The following is an 18986-nucleotide window of genomic DNA, read 5'->3' as shown; positions in this document are numbered from 1 at the left end:
AATGAACCTGTCTCCATGTAGCGATCTGTCTATAGTGAATGTAAGAAATAGCACTCTAAGTCAAAAGTCTTGATTAGTTTGCCCAATAACCGATTAGTGCAGGATACTGTTGTAGTCATGATTGTCATGTCATCCATGTATGCTCTAATTGGTGAGAGTCGCGTTCCAGAAGCCAAGCGCTCTCCTCCCACTACCCATTTTGAAGCCCTAATAATTACTTCCATTGCCATGGTAAAAGTCAGTGGAGAAATTGTGCAACCTGACATTATTCCAATTTCTAGACATTGCCATGTAATGGTGAATTCTGAAGTTGAAAAACAAAATTGCAAATCTCCAAAGTAGACTTTCACTAAGTTTGTTATTGAACTCGGTACACTGAAAAAATCAAACAATCACTTAACTGCAATTAGACTTATATCAGCATCTTTAGTGCTGTCATTGATTACTATTACATTGAATATATAATTATTCTTATTAGATATAAAACAAATAGGTGTCTCGCAGGTTGTAGTGTTTCAACACAAATTCTAATAAGGCTTGGCCTATTCCGATAAAGGCATTCTTCCTCTGTCTGTTGAAAACATATTCAACAGATAGCCACATACTGTAATAGATAACTTTTCCTAATTACCTGTGGGCATCCTAAAGAAGTGGGGGAAGTACTGTACATACATTTTACACAATGAATTTGCCAGTATTACATTATATTAATAAAGTGTAAACTTGAATGATGGAATAGTGTTGGATACAAATAGTTCAATATTATTCTTTCATAGAGCAACTGCTGTTGAAGTTTCTTTTGAAATGATCCATTATCTACTGTTGCAGTGCATGGACATACATGTGAAAGCATTAGAATATAATACATGTAAATAAGACAGCTATCCCTGTGTTTATATCCTCATTGATTATCTTAGACTTCCTTGTTCTTTATGTACCATACCAGTTTTCATAAATGGTGTTTTGTATTGCATACCTTAGAAAGATAGCTTTTATTGCAAACCAGTGACTGAATTTTGAATTCTAATGGTTATCAGTATGTTATCTGTAGGTCCTCCCTTTAAAACAAGATACTTTCATCCCCAGGGTTATGAACGTATTTATTTAAATGTATTTAGATTTTGAGAGTACTTTGAAGAACAGCACAAGGGCTTCTATTCGGAGGCTGCAGCCTTCATAGAACAAAAGGGCATCATTTGGCATTAGATCAAAAGGACATTTCCAGAGATGTCTTTGTTTCTTCAGGACACAGGGCACATTGCACCAAGAGACAGACAGCAATAAAGCAACCAAAACTTGCATTTCTACAGCCATCATGTCCTGTAACAGTGTGGCTAATAGGGGGTCTATAATAATCCCCAAAACACTTGAACCAAAATATATGAACAGCTAAAGCTAGTTAGTGTACTTTCTGTGATAGCCCACAACATGCTGTATATTGAAGCATTTCATATGTTATAACTCATTTGTTATGATTCTAGTCATTTCCTGTGGTATTTCTACTATGCCTCTTGGAAAAAGTACAGTTGTGTTACAGAATGTGGACCAGATAACTGCTGGGATCCACAGATCATTCCTTAGAGGATACAGGTACTACTGTCAATGTAGTCCTATGGAAACCCAGCAGGCAGCACTGGTAGACATCTGTACTTCATTTCATGTTTCACCAACACTGTGTGATGATAAGCAGAATGATTCATGATGATGCAGATACATAGATTTAAAAAAAAAAAAAGTTTTGTACTTGTTTTGTTCTACAGCATATGCTCACAAAATCATTTCGACCTATACATTACATGTATTTTAAGGGGAAAAAAATAGCATGCAAAAAAAATGCGTGCAAAGGTTTATTTTTAGTTCTTTGTAATTTGATATTTTTCCAATAAAACTTTATAGCTGGGCATAGATCCGATTAATGTGTTTATAACATTATATACTATAAGTTATTTCTTAATACTAATGCTGTAACTCGATTGCCTAACAGCTGTGTCACAGCGAGGTAATAAAAAATGTACTCAAATGTTATGAACCATTATTTTAGCAAGAAATGATTAAAACCTTTTGTCAAATATTTTACTGTAATGTTATAAAAATAGAAATTTCATTCCTAAGGTACGCCATCTATCAGCCCCCTTTTTGGCGCCTGCTTCAGAATCCTCTGGGCACTGCACATAAAAAGTGTTTTAAAAGGATTAAGTTCAGTAACTTTTCTTTAGTCATTTCAGGTGTTTTTTTTCTTTGTGTCCAGATCATATGCATCGTAACTCAGTTATAATGACATATAAATATATCATTAAGAACAGTATGTATTTATTAACATTTGACATACCTTGATCTGTTGTAGCTTTAGCAACACCCACATATGGTGAAAATAGCTTTTTTATTAAAGGAGCAAAAAAAGCTATAAGCTGTGAAACCCATAGTGGCAGCTGCATTCCTATAGTTGATCTTCAGGATGTGCTTGTGTTGGGTATTTGGTTACTGTTTTTAACTCAATTACAGGGAAGTTGTTAGGATCAAACCCACCGCAAGATCTTAGTGACTAAATGCAATGGCTGTCTGATGTCTGTAGTGGCCTGTGTGTATAGGGTTAAGCTGGTCCTAGCCCATTGTTGTACAGTTCTAAAATAGAGAAGGTAGCTTAACAGCATTGTCTTGCTGAGGCAATTCAATTGGGAAGTTTTTTGGTGGTTTCAGTGCCTGTACTATACCTGTATAGTTCATATTCTAGGGAAAACAAGGACTCTTAAGTCATTTTTGACCCAATGTCTTCTGGCAGTACCTATACACACTAGATAGAAAGAGAAACTATATAATAATATAATAAAAAAAACTAATATAAAAACAGTTTTATCCAAAAAAAACTAAAGGAGGCACAGTGCATATATCAGTTCTTGGCACCAGTTCTGAATTCAGAAATGTTGAGCTCAGACACCTGCTCAGATACACAATTTTCGCCACCAAGTATTGGTCAGCATAACTCATTTTTTATCGCTTCCAGTAGGGATGGCTGTAAAATGTTCTTGAAACCAAATGCACTTCCTGTTTCTGAACCAAGGTGGAGACAGACTGGTCTGAGCCTAATTGTTCTCAGCCTCTCCTAGCTAACTGTAAGGTCTAGTATTCGCTGGTACGCAGCTGAAATCACAGCTATTTGTTTTAAGATGCATTTGCTTCAGTTACACAAATTGGGATTAAACCTTTGTATTAGATTTATCCAAACCTACATAAAACGTTCCCAAATGCGCAGGCAACATTAACCAAATCAACAAAACCATATGGCTCTTTTTTTTAAAGAACCATTATTACAGTTATGTTCAAGTGTAGTTTTGCCATTTTATCTAAAACAGTAATTTGACTGTCAAGGTATTTAATAATCAGAAAGATTGACCTCAAGGCTCTTTCCAGTGTGACACAGACTTGTATAAATTACACTTTTTGTTGTCGGGTCTTTTGGAATAACTTAATGCCACATTTATTTTTCTCCCCCCCCCCCCACCTCCAGTTCTGCGCTGACATCATGGAAGAACTCGACATGTTGCTTCCACTTGCCCTGGCGTGCAGAAAGGACTTTCTGCAGGAAATTATAGAAAACTTTGTGGAGGTCTGCAGCAAAGTAACAGCAGCTGTTCTTACAAGGCTGGAGGAGAGGAGTAAGGAGGTTCCCTTGAAATCGCCTATTCAAAACCTGCACACCCTGCTCTCCACTGCCATCCATGTCCTCCAGCGTTTGACCCAGTATGAGGCCAGGCTGAAGGATGCTAGCTGCAAGTGAGTCTGTTCAAGTGAATCACTCCACATGAGTGAAATGGGTGCAAATGCTAAAGAGCAAGTAGCTCCTGAGCCAGATTTGTAATCCCCCTTGACCTACAATACCGTTTATGGAGATTGTCACAAAGACGGCCAGAGTGGGTTGCGTCAGACCAGAAAGGAATCCAAACACAGACAGTGGTTGTGATGAGCTGAGTGCAATGGCTGCACTCAGCGTTTATTAACAAATAAAAGGGTTGAAAACAGCACAAAACAGGACACGGCACTTGACGCCAAAATAAACAGACAGACAAAACGACTAAACACTTAACAAACGGTGCACGGAGACAAACAAACACGGTGAGTACAAAACACTTATAATTATGATTTAACACTATTTAGTTTCTCCTCTCTCTCTCTCTCTCACCCGTTCTCCTCTTCCGAACACCCAACCACCACTGAGTGAAAATGTGCATCTATATATACTGTTGTGCTGGGATTCAATTACTAATTAATTATTCACTTGAATCCCAGCACGTGAATTAATTACGTGAAACCCCGTGTTCACATATTATATTTTAAATGCACGTGCGTGATGTGCAATCCCGTGCCTAAATACAAATATACACTTTTTAAATACACGTGAAAACACAGACCCGTTTATATCCCGTGTGCCAATGACTATACACCAACATTTACACACGCAACATACAACACAGAACACAAATGCACACAGGGGCGGGGCGCTTTGCCACATATACCCCCCCTTGTGCGCAGCACACATGGCCTCAACGGCCACCTCCCCCCTTAAATACCCAGCAGTCCAGGCCAAAGTCTCGGGCTGGGAAGGGAGGCTTCAGTGGGCCCATGGCTGGAAATGCTGTCAGCTCCCCTGCCGGTAGTGGCACGGCTGACAGCATGCTGGTCCCGTCCTGCAGCGAAAAAGCTGCGGGGGCAGGTGGTCCCCCGACCTCCCCCTTCTTCGTAGCCGGCAGCTCCCTCCTGTGGGGCTCCGGCCACAAGAACTCCTGCAGCGAAACTGCTGCTGGGGAAAGTGGTCTCCAGACCTCGTCCCCCTTCTTCGTGGCCGGCAGCTCCCCTTTCTGGGGCTCCGGCCACCGTACTCCCTGTGGAGGTACGGGCAGCAGAGGCAGCTCCTGCTCCTCTGCTCCGGGCGGTGGCGGAAGCAGAGGCAGCTCCAGCTCCTCTGCTCCTGGCGGTGGTGGAGGCAGAGGCAGCTCCAGCTCCTCTGCTCCTGGCGGTGGTGGAGGCAGAGGCAGCTCCAGCTCCTCTGCTCCTGGCGGTGGTGGAACCAGCAGGTATTCACCCTCTGCTGGTGGAGGTGGGAGGGGCCAGCAGTCCTCCCACTGCGGTGGAGGTGGAACCAGCAGGTATTCACCCTCTGCTGGTGGAGGTGGCGGAGGTAGAGGCGATGGGGCTGATGCTGGCCACTCAGAGGGAGGCTGTGGCGGTGCTGGCTCCCTCTGCTGTGGCGGCTGGGCATGTGCGCGCCGTGCTGCCTTCAGCAGCATAGCTAGAGGCTGCTGGGGGACACCAGCATCCTGCCCTTCTCCCCCCCAAAAATTTTCAGGGGGTTGAGCCTGTAACCCCTCCCCTTCTGGCTCTTGGGACGGCACCAGCAGGTATTCACCCTCTGCTGGTGGAGGTGGGACCAGCAGGCATTCTCCCTCTGCTGGCAGCTTGGGTCCTAGGGCTGTGGACGCACCGACTTCCCTCTCTTCGGGCTGTGGACGCACCGACTCCTCCCTTTTGGGCTGTGGACGCCCCGACTCCTCCCTGTTGGGCTGTGGACGCCCCGACTCCTCCCTGTTGGGCTGTGGACGCACCGACTCCTCCCTTTTGGGCTGTGGACGCACCGACTCCCCCCACTCAGGCGTAGGACGTTCGGGCTCCTCCCACTCAGGCGTAGGACGTTCGGGCTCCTCCCACTCAGGCGTAGGACGTTCGGGCTCCTCCCACTCAGGCGTAGGACGTTCGGGCTCCTCCCACTCAGGCGTAGGACGTTCGGGCTCCTCCCACTCAGGCGTAGGACGTTCGGGCTCCTCCCACTCAGGCGTAGGACGTTCGGGCTCCTCCCACTCAGGCGTAGGACGTTCGGGCTCCTCCCACTCAGGCGTAGGACGTTCGGGCTCCTCCCACTCAGGCGTAGGACGTTCGGGCTCCTTCCGCTTGGGCTGTGGACGCTCAGGCTCCTCCCATTTGGGCTGTGGACGCTCAGGCTCCTCCCATTTGGGCTGTGGACGCTCAGGCTCCTCCCGCTTGGGCTGTGGAGGCAAAACCAGCAGGCATTCACCCTCTGCTGGTGGAGATGGGGACAGCAGGTACTCACCCTCTGCTGGTGGAGATGGGGACAGCAGGTACTCCTCTGCTGGTGGTCCTGCTACCTGGGCTGCTGTTCCATTTATGGTTGCCTCCAGGTAGCTGAGGACAAACTCCACACCTTCCTCCAAGGTGTTTGGGGTGTGTTCCTCCTGATATGCCTCCCATCTCTCACAGTCCATCATCCACAGAGCCCGGACGACCATGGGCAGAGACTGGGCCTCCAGCCCAGCATTCTCCAGGAACCAGCCCCGCAGTTTGATGGCGTCTTCTGCCATTGCCTCTTTTTTTTTTTTTTTTTTTTTTTTTTTTTTCTAAACAAAACCCCTCCTGGTCTGACGCTTGGAGGCGCGGTTATCCCACGATGACACCACGTGTCACAAAGACGGCCAGAGTGGGTTGCGTCAGACCAGAAAGGAATCCAAACACAGACAGTGGTTGTGATGAGCTGAGTGCAATGGCTGCACTCAGCGTTTATTAACAAATAAAAGGGTTGAAAACAGCACAAAACAGGACACGGCACTTGACGCCAAAATAAACAGACAGACAAAACGACTAAACACTTAACAAACGGTGCACGGAGACAAACAAACACGGTGAGTACAAAACACTTATAATTATGATTTAACACTATTTAGTTTCTCCTCTCTCTCTCTCTCTCACCCGTTCTCCTCTTCCGAACACCCAACCACCACTGAGTGAAAATGTGCATCTATATATACTGTTGTGCTGGGATTCAATTACTAATTAATTATTCACTTGAATCCCAGCACGTGAATTAATTACGTGAAACCCCGTGTTCACATATTATATTTTAAATGCACGTGCGTGATGTGCAATCCCGTGCCTAAATACAAATATACACTTTTTAAATACACGTGAAAACACAGACCCCTATATCCCGTGTACCAATGACTATACACCAACATTTACACACGCAACATACAACACAGAACACAAATGCACACAGGGGCGGGGCGCTTTGCCACAAGATGTGGGGTGAAAAGGAGGAGGAGGAGTATTACACAACCCCTAAATGAAGTGTGCAGTGCAGCAGCAGCTTCTAAGGTGTTGAAAGAAAGCTTTTGGAAAGTGATTAAACGCTGCCTTCAAAGACTTTTCCATGGGTTTGTCAATCTTTTTTTCTGGCAGTTAGTATCTTTGCAGACACTTGTTTCGTGCAAGCAACTTGCTGATTCATCCCTTATGTCTGTTGCTTTACTGATCAAGGTTAGTGCCAAAAATTGTAGGGCTCCCAGATCTACAGGTATTCTTCCTCTACTTTGCAGAATGCAGTATGTACAGTTCTTAGATAGAGCTGTATCTGAACATGCTTAGTAGTCCTTTCTATTTATGTGTAGGGCATTTAAAATCACTCCACGCTCCAGTGTAATTTATTATGGTTTATATGTGTATTGCAAATATCAGTAAACCGTTAACTGGTTCCACAAATACCAATTGGCACTAATTCTTGATTGCTTTACCTTAATTTAGGACGTCCTATGTAATGTTTTTTTCTCTTGAACATTTACATATTTGTAAATAATTTTATTGCATACTATGGCATCTAGGTCTATTTAAAACTGTATTGGGTAGTAGTTACAGGTCTGTCAAAAGTTTATTAAATGCCATTGCTGTTTCTACTAGCTGGGGTCAAAAATCATCAAGTTAGGTGTAAAGGGTTAAATATCTACAAAATGTGTGTGGTGGGGGGCGGGCACAATTGTGTCAGCATGGAACTCCCTCAAATTGGAGAGGTCATGGATCACCATCCTGCATTAATTGTCGAGGTCTGCTGATGTTTATCAGCTTAGAGTTGTTGTTAGGTGATCTTTGTGGGAATGACCTAAATATTAACTGAAGGAAAGTCATAATTAAGTACCGTTAGCTGCTCTTTTGGCTGTTGTTATTTTTAGTATACATAGCATGATTTCCATACTGCAGTGTAGGAGAATAGGAAGGAGAATACGGTATGGTCTTGGTTAGACTTCGGGTCTCAGGGTCTACTCAAGGTAGCTACCGAGTGTGTGACTTTAGCAAGGCACCATCTGATTGTGCCCCAGACTTGGGGTGTTTGTTGATTAAGTCTAAGGCTGCATTCACAGTGGGTCCATTTCAAACAGACTCGGTCTGGTTTGTTTCGTTTGAAACAATGTATCAATGTGCTTGCTGTTCACACTTATCTGAGAGCAAAGGGACCAAGTTCGTTTGGATGCCAGCTAAAGTTTTCATTTTTTTCAGGACCTAGGTCATTTGTGTTAACAATGCATTTTTCAAGTGCCCTTGGTTCTTTTATCTGGTGTGTGAACAGGATGTTTACATTATCCTACAAGGTATATTGAAAGATGACAGCTATTGATGTCTTGCTCTGGATTTTTATATATTGCAGCGTGCACGGGTGTAGGGGTCAGGGCTGATAGGTGGCACAATCTAAACAGGAAGACAATCCCGATTGCTCCTGCAAGGGAGCCCGGCTCTTTTGTACAGCGATATCGGTGCTATGCTTCAAAGCGGGAGGTCCCAGGTTCGCATCCAACCTCCCCCTGTGAGAAGCCCCTGCCTGCAGGAACCGAGGTTCACCACAATATCGTGTATTAAATTCTTACACGTTGCTGTAGAAGAAAGCACTGGGGGAGCTAATTTAATGAATACATTTCTTGAATGCCTACAGTAGGAGAATGCAGTTTACACAATTCTGCATGGCATTAGAGAAAAGTGAATATATTTTAATATTTTTGTGAGTTTTGTCCAATTCGGCTTAGGTTTTGGTGATCAGATTTTCTACCAGAGCTTCAGTTTCTCACACTGTCCATGTAGTTTAGGATTACCAGATTTCCACAGATAAAACCGGGGATGTTTTTTTTTTCTTCAATTCATTGCATTTATTTGGCCGTGGCAACTCTGACGCTGTTTACAAAAAATAACAGTATATAAAATAACATAATAATAGTTTAAAAATTAAACATTGGGTAAATGTATTGCAGATCGTAACAACTCATTATTTTCTTTATATTGTCATCTAATCAAAACATGTTAAATGTACAAAAAGCCAGATTTAAAAAAATAGATCATCTATTGCCATTTAAAAATATGGTATACACATAATCAGAATGATTAAACAAATAATCCACACAATAGTTTATTTTATTTTTGAATGGCGCTAACACACAACCTAATACATTACTCTGCTATTAACTTGCTAAGCACACTGATACATTTGTACTTAAAAAAAAAAAAAATGACAATTGCAAAACAGGGACGATTAACAATTTTACTGTTTCCTACAGGGACAAAAAACGAAGGCTGAAAACCTGTGACAATCCCAGTTTTCCTGGGATGTCTGGTAACTCTAATGTAGTTCCCTGAGACATTTTTAGTTTTTTGCTCTACTTGTTTCCTCAGAATATGAACCAAACCGCAAAATGTTTACTTTCTACTCAGGTTACCTTATAGTTTGTTTCCTATGTGCAAAAGGTCCAGCAGTTGTTCACATTGACGTTTAGCAAGTGAACCAGACTCAGTGTGTTTGCCAAACAGACCAGACCACCTCTTTAGGTGGACTCTGTATGGTTCGTTTCCCAAGCGGACTTTGTTGTTCATGCTTCACATCAAACGTACCGAACCGTATCGAGTGCAGACCAAACCCTCTAAACGGACCCAGTGTGAACACAGCCTTAGATTACTGTTGTGGCAATAAAAAGCGTTTGGCATCTTGACTTATGGGAGTAATTGTGTATTATTTAGCACACCCCACCTCCTGCTTTCCCTCTTTTAATACATTGCTCAATGGGGAGCAACTACAAGACTGCACTGGCTTTCAACTTTTCTACTCATGTAATTTATAATAATTTATTTCAAACCCATATCTTGGGATCCTTCCAAGAAAGAAAAAAAAAGAAAGGAAATACACAACTTGATTGAGATTTAAATCAAGGAAGGGGGTTGGTTGAGATTGCGCTTAGAAAGCTATGGAATCGATAGCTGACAAGTTTACGTTTCAGTCCAGTGAAATTGTCAGTGCTGTGCCAAAAACACTACAATCCAATATTTGGGTTATAAAAAATATTAATATCTGCATAAGTGATTTGTTGAAAAACACATGTAGGTTTTCAAAGAGCCAAGAGTTGGGGGAGCAGACTTTTTTTTAAGCGACTATGAGCGCTAACACAAGCACATGGAGGAAATGAATGATTGATAGCTAATAATCAGAACCATTTGTAGCGCCGGGGATTATTACCTCCTACCAACCAGGCTTTAAATCTCTCTGGCTCTTTGATCTCCCGCACAGGCCCCTCTTCCCTCTATCAGTCCAGAGGTACCAGGAATTGATCAGCGCCCTCCAGGATCAAGTTACCAGCTACTGCGTCACAGTCTGCACTACGAGCATCCTGCAGGATCCCGAGAGCCACCACTGGGGTGACCCCAAGGTTTTTTATGAGGTGCGAGGTTAAGCTCACTATCCCTCCTTTTTTCACAATTGTGTTTTTATACTGTCTATCTGTGCTATCTAATTAGAAACAGGGGATTACAGGCACCGCCTTACCAGAAGCTGTGGCTGGTAGGAATCTGGTGTAATGTTTATTTGATGTCTTGCACTGATGCTTCTGCCCTCCCTTCCTCCAAGTAGTGACACTGACACCCACTGGGAGTCTTGAACAACTTTTTTATTGCCTGCTTCTAGGCCACTACTTTGCCCTGTCTTAAAGCTGCAGTGTCCCTATTCAACACTAAAATGCAATTCTTTGGTGCCGTCTGTGCTTCCTCTTTTATCAGAAATACCCAGGTTTAATAGTAATGGAGTAACCTTTAGCTTTATTTTGGTGTTTTAATATTTACCAAACAAAAAAAACAGTGCTAACATGGGGCAAATGAACTGTAGACTTGACTGTTGGGGAATTGGATAGTCTTAAAATGGAAAGGTGGACACTCTACTGTATAGTGTAGTTCTACATGGAGGCAGAAGCAGCTACAACTTGATCTTGACATTTCGTCCAACTAGGGACGGGTGGTCATCCTACTACAGTTGTACATTTAGGCAGAATTCATAAGTACAGATTGTTGTTTGAGCTAAACGATGTACGTACATAAATCATGGTCCTATTTTGTCCAAATCTCTGAAGCAAACACGTATTTAATAATTCAAATACCAGTTGTTTATTAATGTAATTCAAGACTTTATACCTTAGGTCTTGTCACCTGATAAGATGGGTGTTGTATTTAGTGGGGGGAAGTAAAACAAAAACTTTTTTTTTTTTTTTTACAAATAGACAAGCTAACTATTCTCAAGAGTGGTGGGGTTTGCAGACAGTATAATAAGGAGTATGATTTAAACAACTTAGTAGTCAAGTATTTTTTTTTTAAATAACTGTGAAACCTTACCTGATGTTGTGGCACTGCCCTGTTGGATTGAACTTTCTGTTCTACATGATATCAAATATCAATATAGTGTGTAAAATAAAATGCCAACTATTGTATTTGGAAGCATGCCTACATTGTTAGCAAATTATATGAAAAATTATATTAAAAAAATTATATTTAAAAAAAATGTTGGCATAGTTGCCGGAAGAGGTTGCAATTGTATTAACAATGAAAAACGTTTATTATATTTGTATTGGATCATATTTATAATCCTTTGTAATTGAGATCCAGCCGTAGACATCATCTTGTATAATACAAGCCAGCTGTTTATGTCTTAAGGTTTTGTTTTTTTTAAGCCTTTTGTATGTGGTAGCAGATGTTTAATTGTGAAGGGCTAATAAAATGGCTAGAACAGAGAAGGGTTTGTGAAGTTAAATGAAGTGATTATTGGGAAATAAAAATGTTTAATTTCAATGTTGCCTAATGTATATGCTCATGTACCAAGTATGTCCCGGGGCAGGCTAGTGTTTCTGATAATTGAAAGAAATTAGATAAAATTCAAAGTAAATTAAAAAAAAAGGGTGGTGTTTTCACTTTTAAAAGTGGCAACCTTAAAAGCGATGCTGATGGAAACTGCTTTTGTTTTACTGCAGGCTTGTACAGTTGTGTAAACCTTTATTGAGTATGAGTGGCTTAAACTGTATATCATTCCTTCAGACAGAAAGTCACAATTACCCTTGAGACGTAGCAGTGAAAGACATTGACATTTTGTTAGCATTTTACCATGCCAACAATTTCTTGATAATCTTGGAATTTCTTCTGTTTACATATTTTTGAAAATATTAACAGATGTCGTCAAAATTACAACTACAGTGGTGACAGCCTCAATGTCCAAGTCCGACACCATTGTGTAAATGCAGCACTGGAGGGCTGTTGACAACTCTAAAGGGAGCAGCATGTGTTGAGCAGAATGAGGTTTCAGTACATTAAAGATAGTGCCACATCCAGTCATTTCTTAAAAATGTTGTTCGAAGACAGATGTTATGGAGCTGTTTGGTTTGTCATATCAGTTACTTCAGTACCACTTATTTCTCTATGATTTGAACAAATACTTTTTTTGATTGATATAGAAGTAGTAAAAAAAAAAGTTTGTACAGCATAACACTTGATATTCCTGTAGAAATGCCTCAACTTCGTTGTGGAAACGTCTTGATTACATTACATTTTTGCTTCTCTTTTACATTTCCTATACTGTGAATATTCTGTTTTGGATGATTAATATTGTAATGCAGTACATGGCACTGGAATAAAGGAGTAGCGAAAACAAAAACTTTATTAAATGGCACAAGAGCAGTGGGTGAACAGTTACTATCCGTCAACACAGGAATAAAACAAAGTGCGTGTGTTTTTTTAAATTTATTTAAGCAAGTCATTTTTAAGGGAGTTCAACTTTATGGATGACCTATACACTGTATTTTTCTGCTTGAAAAAACACAACTTTTTTCTTTTTACCCCTAGAAGAAAAGGCATTTAATTTAAATTTTGACGTTAATTAAAGTCTGTACACACATTGATAAGCCCGTAAAACAGAAAGCTGTCTGCTCTCGGTTACATTTGGAAGCCAAAGCTTGAAAAAAAAAAAAAAAAAACTGGCACAGGAAAGCTTGATTACAGGAAATCAGGTAGCACCTGATGCTTTTCTTTGGCTAATGTAGTTTTAGAAAGTGTATCCGTTCAAGTAGCTCTGAAGTGCATATATCCATTTGCAAGCTGTCATATAAGCATTAATTATCTGATTTCATTACATTTTGGTCATGTCTCTAGCAAATACTAATTAAAAAAATAATAGTTTTGCGAGGCTTTTGTGCTGGTCATCAGTCTGATAAATTACTGTGTGGATGTCTTTTTGGTTTTGCAATGCAAATAGATCATGTCCCTTGGCCATTAAAGATGTTCTACATCTTGTCAATACTTTTCCTTGGTCACCCACATAAACTCTCCAGCTATTTCCTTACAGCCTGAACTAATTAGATTTCCAGGAACCAGACTTTTTTGTTCTGGGAATCTGTTGTTGTCTAACGCATGCATGGTTTTGCCAGGGGGAGAGGTGCTCGTTTTCCATCCAGATGTGGCACTATTACCTCTCAGCTCTGCGGCATGATCTCTGGAGTGTGCTTCCTCCCAGCCTTGCCCAGGAGATCCTAGCACAGGTGCTGAGCCAAACTTTGGAAATGTTAGTGCAGAGGTACTCACAGGCACGCCCGACGTATAGGAGGACCTTACAGATCAGGTACTGTGGCTGCTGTTACTTCAGTTATTAAGTTGCAATACTTGTACTGGCTCCCTTTTTAAAAATTGCATAGCAATTGTGAGCTGTTTTGCTTTTGCTATACATTACTGTGCATTTACTTAGCTTTTCTATACTTGCAAGAAATTACAGTATGCAAGGCAGGGCAACTGTATTTATTGCCTGTGATGTTTTTTAATATGTGGAAAACAATTGTAATGTTTCATTTATTGATTTTAAGTAATTTTTACTTTATCATGCTTAACTGTCTATATTGAGAGCAAAAGTTCAGGGTAGTTTCCCCCTCTTCTACTAATCTATTACTCCAGTTGTAGTGTATTAGTGTATTTAATAACACAGTCCCAGACTTAACATTTCATTTTAAAAACTAGACTTTTTCCTTTTTAAAGTTTGCTAAGCAGTGACATCTTAATCATTTTTAGATACAGCGTGAAAAAATTGTTTAATACTGTCTGGCAATTCAACTGATATAGACCATATGTTGTATTCATCATCATATTTCAATTCCTTTAATAACTGTAGAATAATACCCTAGTTTTGAATTCCCCTTTAGCTATCTATAATGGCATGTCTTCCTTATACTAATAAAAAGGGAGGTTTGTGTTCTGTTGGTCTACCTCCACAGTATTATTTTACCTCAACAGGACTGATATTACAGCCATACTGCTGTGCACTGAGAACCTGATCTGGTCACTCTGTAGTACAAGAGAGGAGCTGCTTCATCCAAGTAGAGATATCTGTCCCTGGATCTTTTCTATTCACAGCCACTGCAATCACCTGCTTACTGCGCTGGCCATTGTAACTTCACCCCTGCACAGTCTCTTTGAGTAAGTGTTTTACAGATGTGTACAGATGAACATTTTCATTTGTAATTTGTAAATAAACCTAAAAAAACCTTCCATTTCCTGGAATCAAATCAGGTGAAATCATGAGCCTGTTAAGTCAATTAAGTGTTAGTCAAGAACTATTAACAAAAATGTCTCCTGTTCTCTCCTTGTATACTTCGATACACCCTCAAGTTATCTCTTTATTATAAAGAGGGCTTCTGATTTTCTGTGTTTTCTGCCGACTTTTCTACTCTCCTTTAAAAATTCAATTGATTCCTGTTAAGCCTGAGAAATGTGTTTAATAGTAAAATTGATTTAATTTACGAGGGGTTTTCTATGAAACAAATAAATTGGCTTTTCAATTGTCTTACTTTTTCATTTCAAAGGAGAAGCGACACCTCTTTATTAATGTAAATACAGTCACTCAGAACGATTGTAATAAAGTGTGTCCAGCATAAAATACTTTTCATTATAGCTTTAATAAAGATTAGTCGCTGTTAACATGTTCAGTCATGTAAAGACTCATTTTTATAGATCAGCTTTTTTAACCTGATCTAGATATAAAGTTTCTGTTATGTATTTTTATCTGCTAACTTTGTATTTTATTTGTTATTTTTATTGATTTTATTTTTGTCCTATCTAGATATTTGCTATTTATTGTTATTATTAATATCATTGTATTTTGTTAATTGTGTGGTTATACTGTTCTGTCTTGTTTTTTATCATGATACATACTGTCTGTAAAGTGCTTTGAGATACCATAGTATGAAAGGCGCTATATAAATAAAATAAATAAATAAAATAAATAAATGTTGCGATCTGGTTAGTACATTCTACTTGTTAATCAAAAGGCTTGATTAAGGCTTGGCCTATTTAAAAGCCAATTTAGTTGTTTCGCAGAACAAACCCATAATTCAGTTTTACTATTAACATGTTTCTCAGTTGTGATTAAGATACACAAATGGCTTAACAGGTATCAATTGAATTCTTAAAGGAGAGTAGGGGTAAAGCACCAACAGTCAGAAGCATTAATTACATAGTAGCCACTTGACCATGGTTTTACTAAAATTACAAAAAATGTAATTGTTAAAAATAATATAGTTGGGGTCTGCACAGAGCTCTTCAGCTTTTATCTCGGTTGGGGTTACAGGAGGTGTGTTTTGATCCCACCACAAAGCCAGTCGTCTCTTTGCACCCAGTGGGAGCAAAACAAAATACAACGCAACACTCCCAGTGATGCGTCCAGATTCAGAAACAACACTTGAGTAATAGTTATCATTTAAGCATGGTTAGGTAATGGTTGCTCATATTGAGAAAGCGTACTTAAGCGAGCACTAACACTCAAGGGTTGATTCCAGTTATAGCTGAAAGTCCTAATTCATGTCCAGGCTACTTTAAGTCAAATTCACAATCTAGTCCAGTCTGGGCATGGCGTTATGATTTGATCAATTTTTATCTTTTTTGCTGTTTTACTTTTGCTGTTGCAACATGTGGTTAAGGATTTGGACAACTTAGTCAATATAAAGGAAGACTTACAAACAGAATTCAGAGGAATTTGGGGCCATGGATAGATATACCAAACCTTTACATATTAATAAAAGGGTGTTAAAATGTTGCATTTAATTTTAAGTTCAGATTCATTTATCTGAGGTTATTGATGACTTGAAAAAGCAGCTGAACGTTTTCTTTGTGTTGCTTATTTAGGACATTTCAGAAGGGTCCGGGTGACCTTTCCTCTCTATCGACTTCAGAAAACTCAAGCTACCATCTCTTACAGTGGCTGCGTTTCATTAAGTCGTCTTTGTTCTCTCAAGAATCTCTCGGGTAAGTATTTCCCTTGTTAAATTGCTTCCGTTCAGGTGTGCTTTAGCTGGGCTCAGTAAGAATGCAAGAACTTTTATACACTGTGCATTTTGTGTTGTTTGTACCAATACTGAAGACTATTGCAGACGTGGAGCATACTTCCAATACTGATACATATAAATACATGCAGAATTAATATTGAAAATGTCCTGTACAGCACTTTGATATACTTTGTGTGTGAAAGGCACTATATAAATAAAGTATTGATTGATTAATTAAATATACATAATACATACAAGTACTGTAATAAAGTGTCATATGGATAGGGCCAAATCTGGGTAATTTGATGACTAAATTGGAGTAAATCTATGTTATTGTATGTGTGTGTGCACATCTTTTTTTTTTCGATTTAGAAAAATGACCAGTATTGGAGCATACATATAATTGAATTTATACGTACTGCACTTGTTTGATTAACTTAAATAAATCAGCTCTAGTGTACTGTACTGTACTGTATGTAAATAAGGGTTTGTCAAGTTACGCATGTGCCACAGTAAAAAAGACATTGTGGTGCATAGATGTGATGTAATATAAATTGTTCACATGACTGCCTTCTAGACTTGCAGTGTTGTGAAATTTGAGAATGATCTGTCAGGTTAAAACATAATGTTCTTAATTCAAACAGCAGGATGCACAGTATTTTTTATTGCTGCTGTTATTTTTTGGCCCATGAGCTAAAAGCAGCTAAAAACAGATTAGGACCCAAATTCATTCATTCATAAAAAAAATACAATCCTTGCCTCGTAGAACAAAAATGTGCATGGTTCTACAAAAGAGATAAGTGAGGTTGTGCTGTATCTCTTATGTATTTGGCAGTTTACCAAATGCTAATTTGCTTTTAGCTAGTCAAGATTAGATGTAATTCCTTTCCTGAGCTGACTTTAAGTAAGCAAGCATGAAGGTATTTGCAGACTAATCTTGGAGGAATTGACATTTAAGGAAGTTAGCATTACATTGACGGTTTAAGGCTATTTATTTCATAGATAAATTAACTCCCATCTTTGTCTTTATATTACTTTTCTTTTTTTTCTATAAAGGACATTGTCAGCTGATGAAATAGCTTCCCAGTGCCATCTGAAATTGATGTTATCCCAACCAAGTTGTAATCTGAGCTTGTTGCTGCAAACACTACTTCATAACCGCTGCCTGATACTAAAAGTGTTGCTAAAGATTTCAAGTAAGAACCTGTTCAGTACTTTCAATTTGTTCATCTATCAACAGGATGAAAGTCCAGAAGAAAATGGTATTGTACATACTAGAATGGTGGATTTTCCAATGGATTTTGAGTATATACTGTAATTAATAGAACATTAAGACATTGTCTAATATAGTTTTCTTTGGGTCAAATTTACTAAATTTTGGCTGCAGTGCAATTTATATGCAATTGATATAAAACAAATTACAAGCAACAATGTAACTACCCTTCAATTAGTTTTTTTTTTTATATAATGCAGTCTAAATAAATTTGGTCTATAAAGTTTGATTACTTTTGTGACAATATAAAATCATAATTTATGTGTGTCACAAATAGTTGGCAACAATTACCAATTCATTTTTAATTTGTACCAGTACTACTATTTATGGGCTTGATTCACAAAGATCCCTGGTTACACAGGTTAATAGTCCAGGTAAAATATATGCACATGAAGAAATGAATATGCACAGCAAGGAAAGCTTACCTTTTTAGTCCACTCAGCTCAGTCCAGCTTGGCAGCTTGGCTCTATAGGTATTTACACTGTATCTAATTCACAACAGTAATAATCATAATCATTCTAGTACTACTACGACTACTACTACTAGTAGTAATAATAATAATCTGAAAACACACGCACTGAATGCAAACTGTCAAGCTGCAGAGTTTTAAATGTTGTTTTTGTATCGAACTTTTCAAATACTGTACCTTTTATTTTCCGAACAGATGCCTAATAGGTTTGGAGGAAGCTTTTCAATTACATGTACACATAGATATTACAGAGTGGTCAGCGCCCTGTGTGAACTTCACCTAATTCCCCCACGAAGCATTAGCTGAATAGCAGGTGAATTGATTTGCCTGAAGGTCACTCAGCATGAAAGGCTTGGCAGGGATTTTAACACAGAGTTTCTGTCCCTCAGAGCTATACAATAGGCCACACTGCTTCCTAAGGAATATTCCATTTAATGAAATAGTTGACTAGAATAGGAAATGAGTATAAGAAGATCCAATTGTCTGAAACCGATTTAATGTAATAAGAGTTTTAAATTGTTTTGATTTATACCTTATTTCTGTGCAAAATAATATTGCACGTTCTAGATTATCATATTTTAATGTATGTAATGTAACTTCAGTATGGTTCAGAATTTAAGATTTTTGTTTTGTGCATAAACAAATAATAAAGGTGTCGTAACCAGGGCTTTAATCATCCTCAGAACTCCATTAGAAAAATAACATTTCCACAAGTTATTGTTTTTCTGTTGATCTTTCTGTTTTGTCCAGTATTTGTTTTCATATTGAGACCTGGGAGAAGCCCATGTATCCTTTCACAACACTAGAAGTCTGGTA

At 39.3% G+C, this 18986-nt stretch overlaps 1 protein-coding gene across 6 annotated transcripts in view; it reads left to right on the top strand.

Moving 5' to 3' along the window:
* Nucleotides 1–18986, top strand: part of LOC117403814 (uncharacterized protein KIAA0825-like) — a 109908-nt gene that overhangs the window by 25205 nt on the left and 65717 nt on the right. For all 6 annotated transcript variants that reach the window (XR_009307386.1, XM_058987451.1, XM_058987459.1 and 3 more), the window contains exons 9-14: nt 3506–3771; nt 10379–10529; nt 13548–13738; nt 14401–14583; nt 16288–16407; nt 17484–17623. Coding sequence is in view for 5 of the 6 variants with exons in the window: in XM_058987451.1 (XP_058843434.1) it covers nt 3506–3771; nt 10379–10529; nt 13548–13738; nt 14401–14583; nt 16288–16407; nt 17484–17623 (1051 nt within the window). In the remaining variant the exon portion in view is untranslated. The remainder of the gene's footprint in view (nt 1–3505; nt 3772–10378; nt 10530–13547; nt 13739–14400; nt 14584–16287; nt 16408–17483; nt 17624–18986) is intronic.

The sequence above is a fragment of the Acipenser ruthenus genome, chromosome 2 (genome assembly GCF_902713425.1).
Source record: "Acipenser ruthenus chromosome 2, fAciRut3.2 maternal haplotype, whole genome shotgun sequence".
Classification (NCBI taxonomy): Eukaryota; Metazoa; Chordata; class Actinopteri; order Acipenseriformes; family Acipenseridae; genus Acipenser; species Acipenser ruthenus.
Note: the sequence above shows the minus strand (reverse complement) of the source record. Positions and strands in the feature narration are given on the sequence as shown.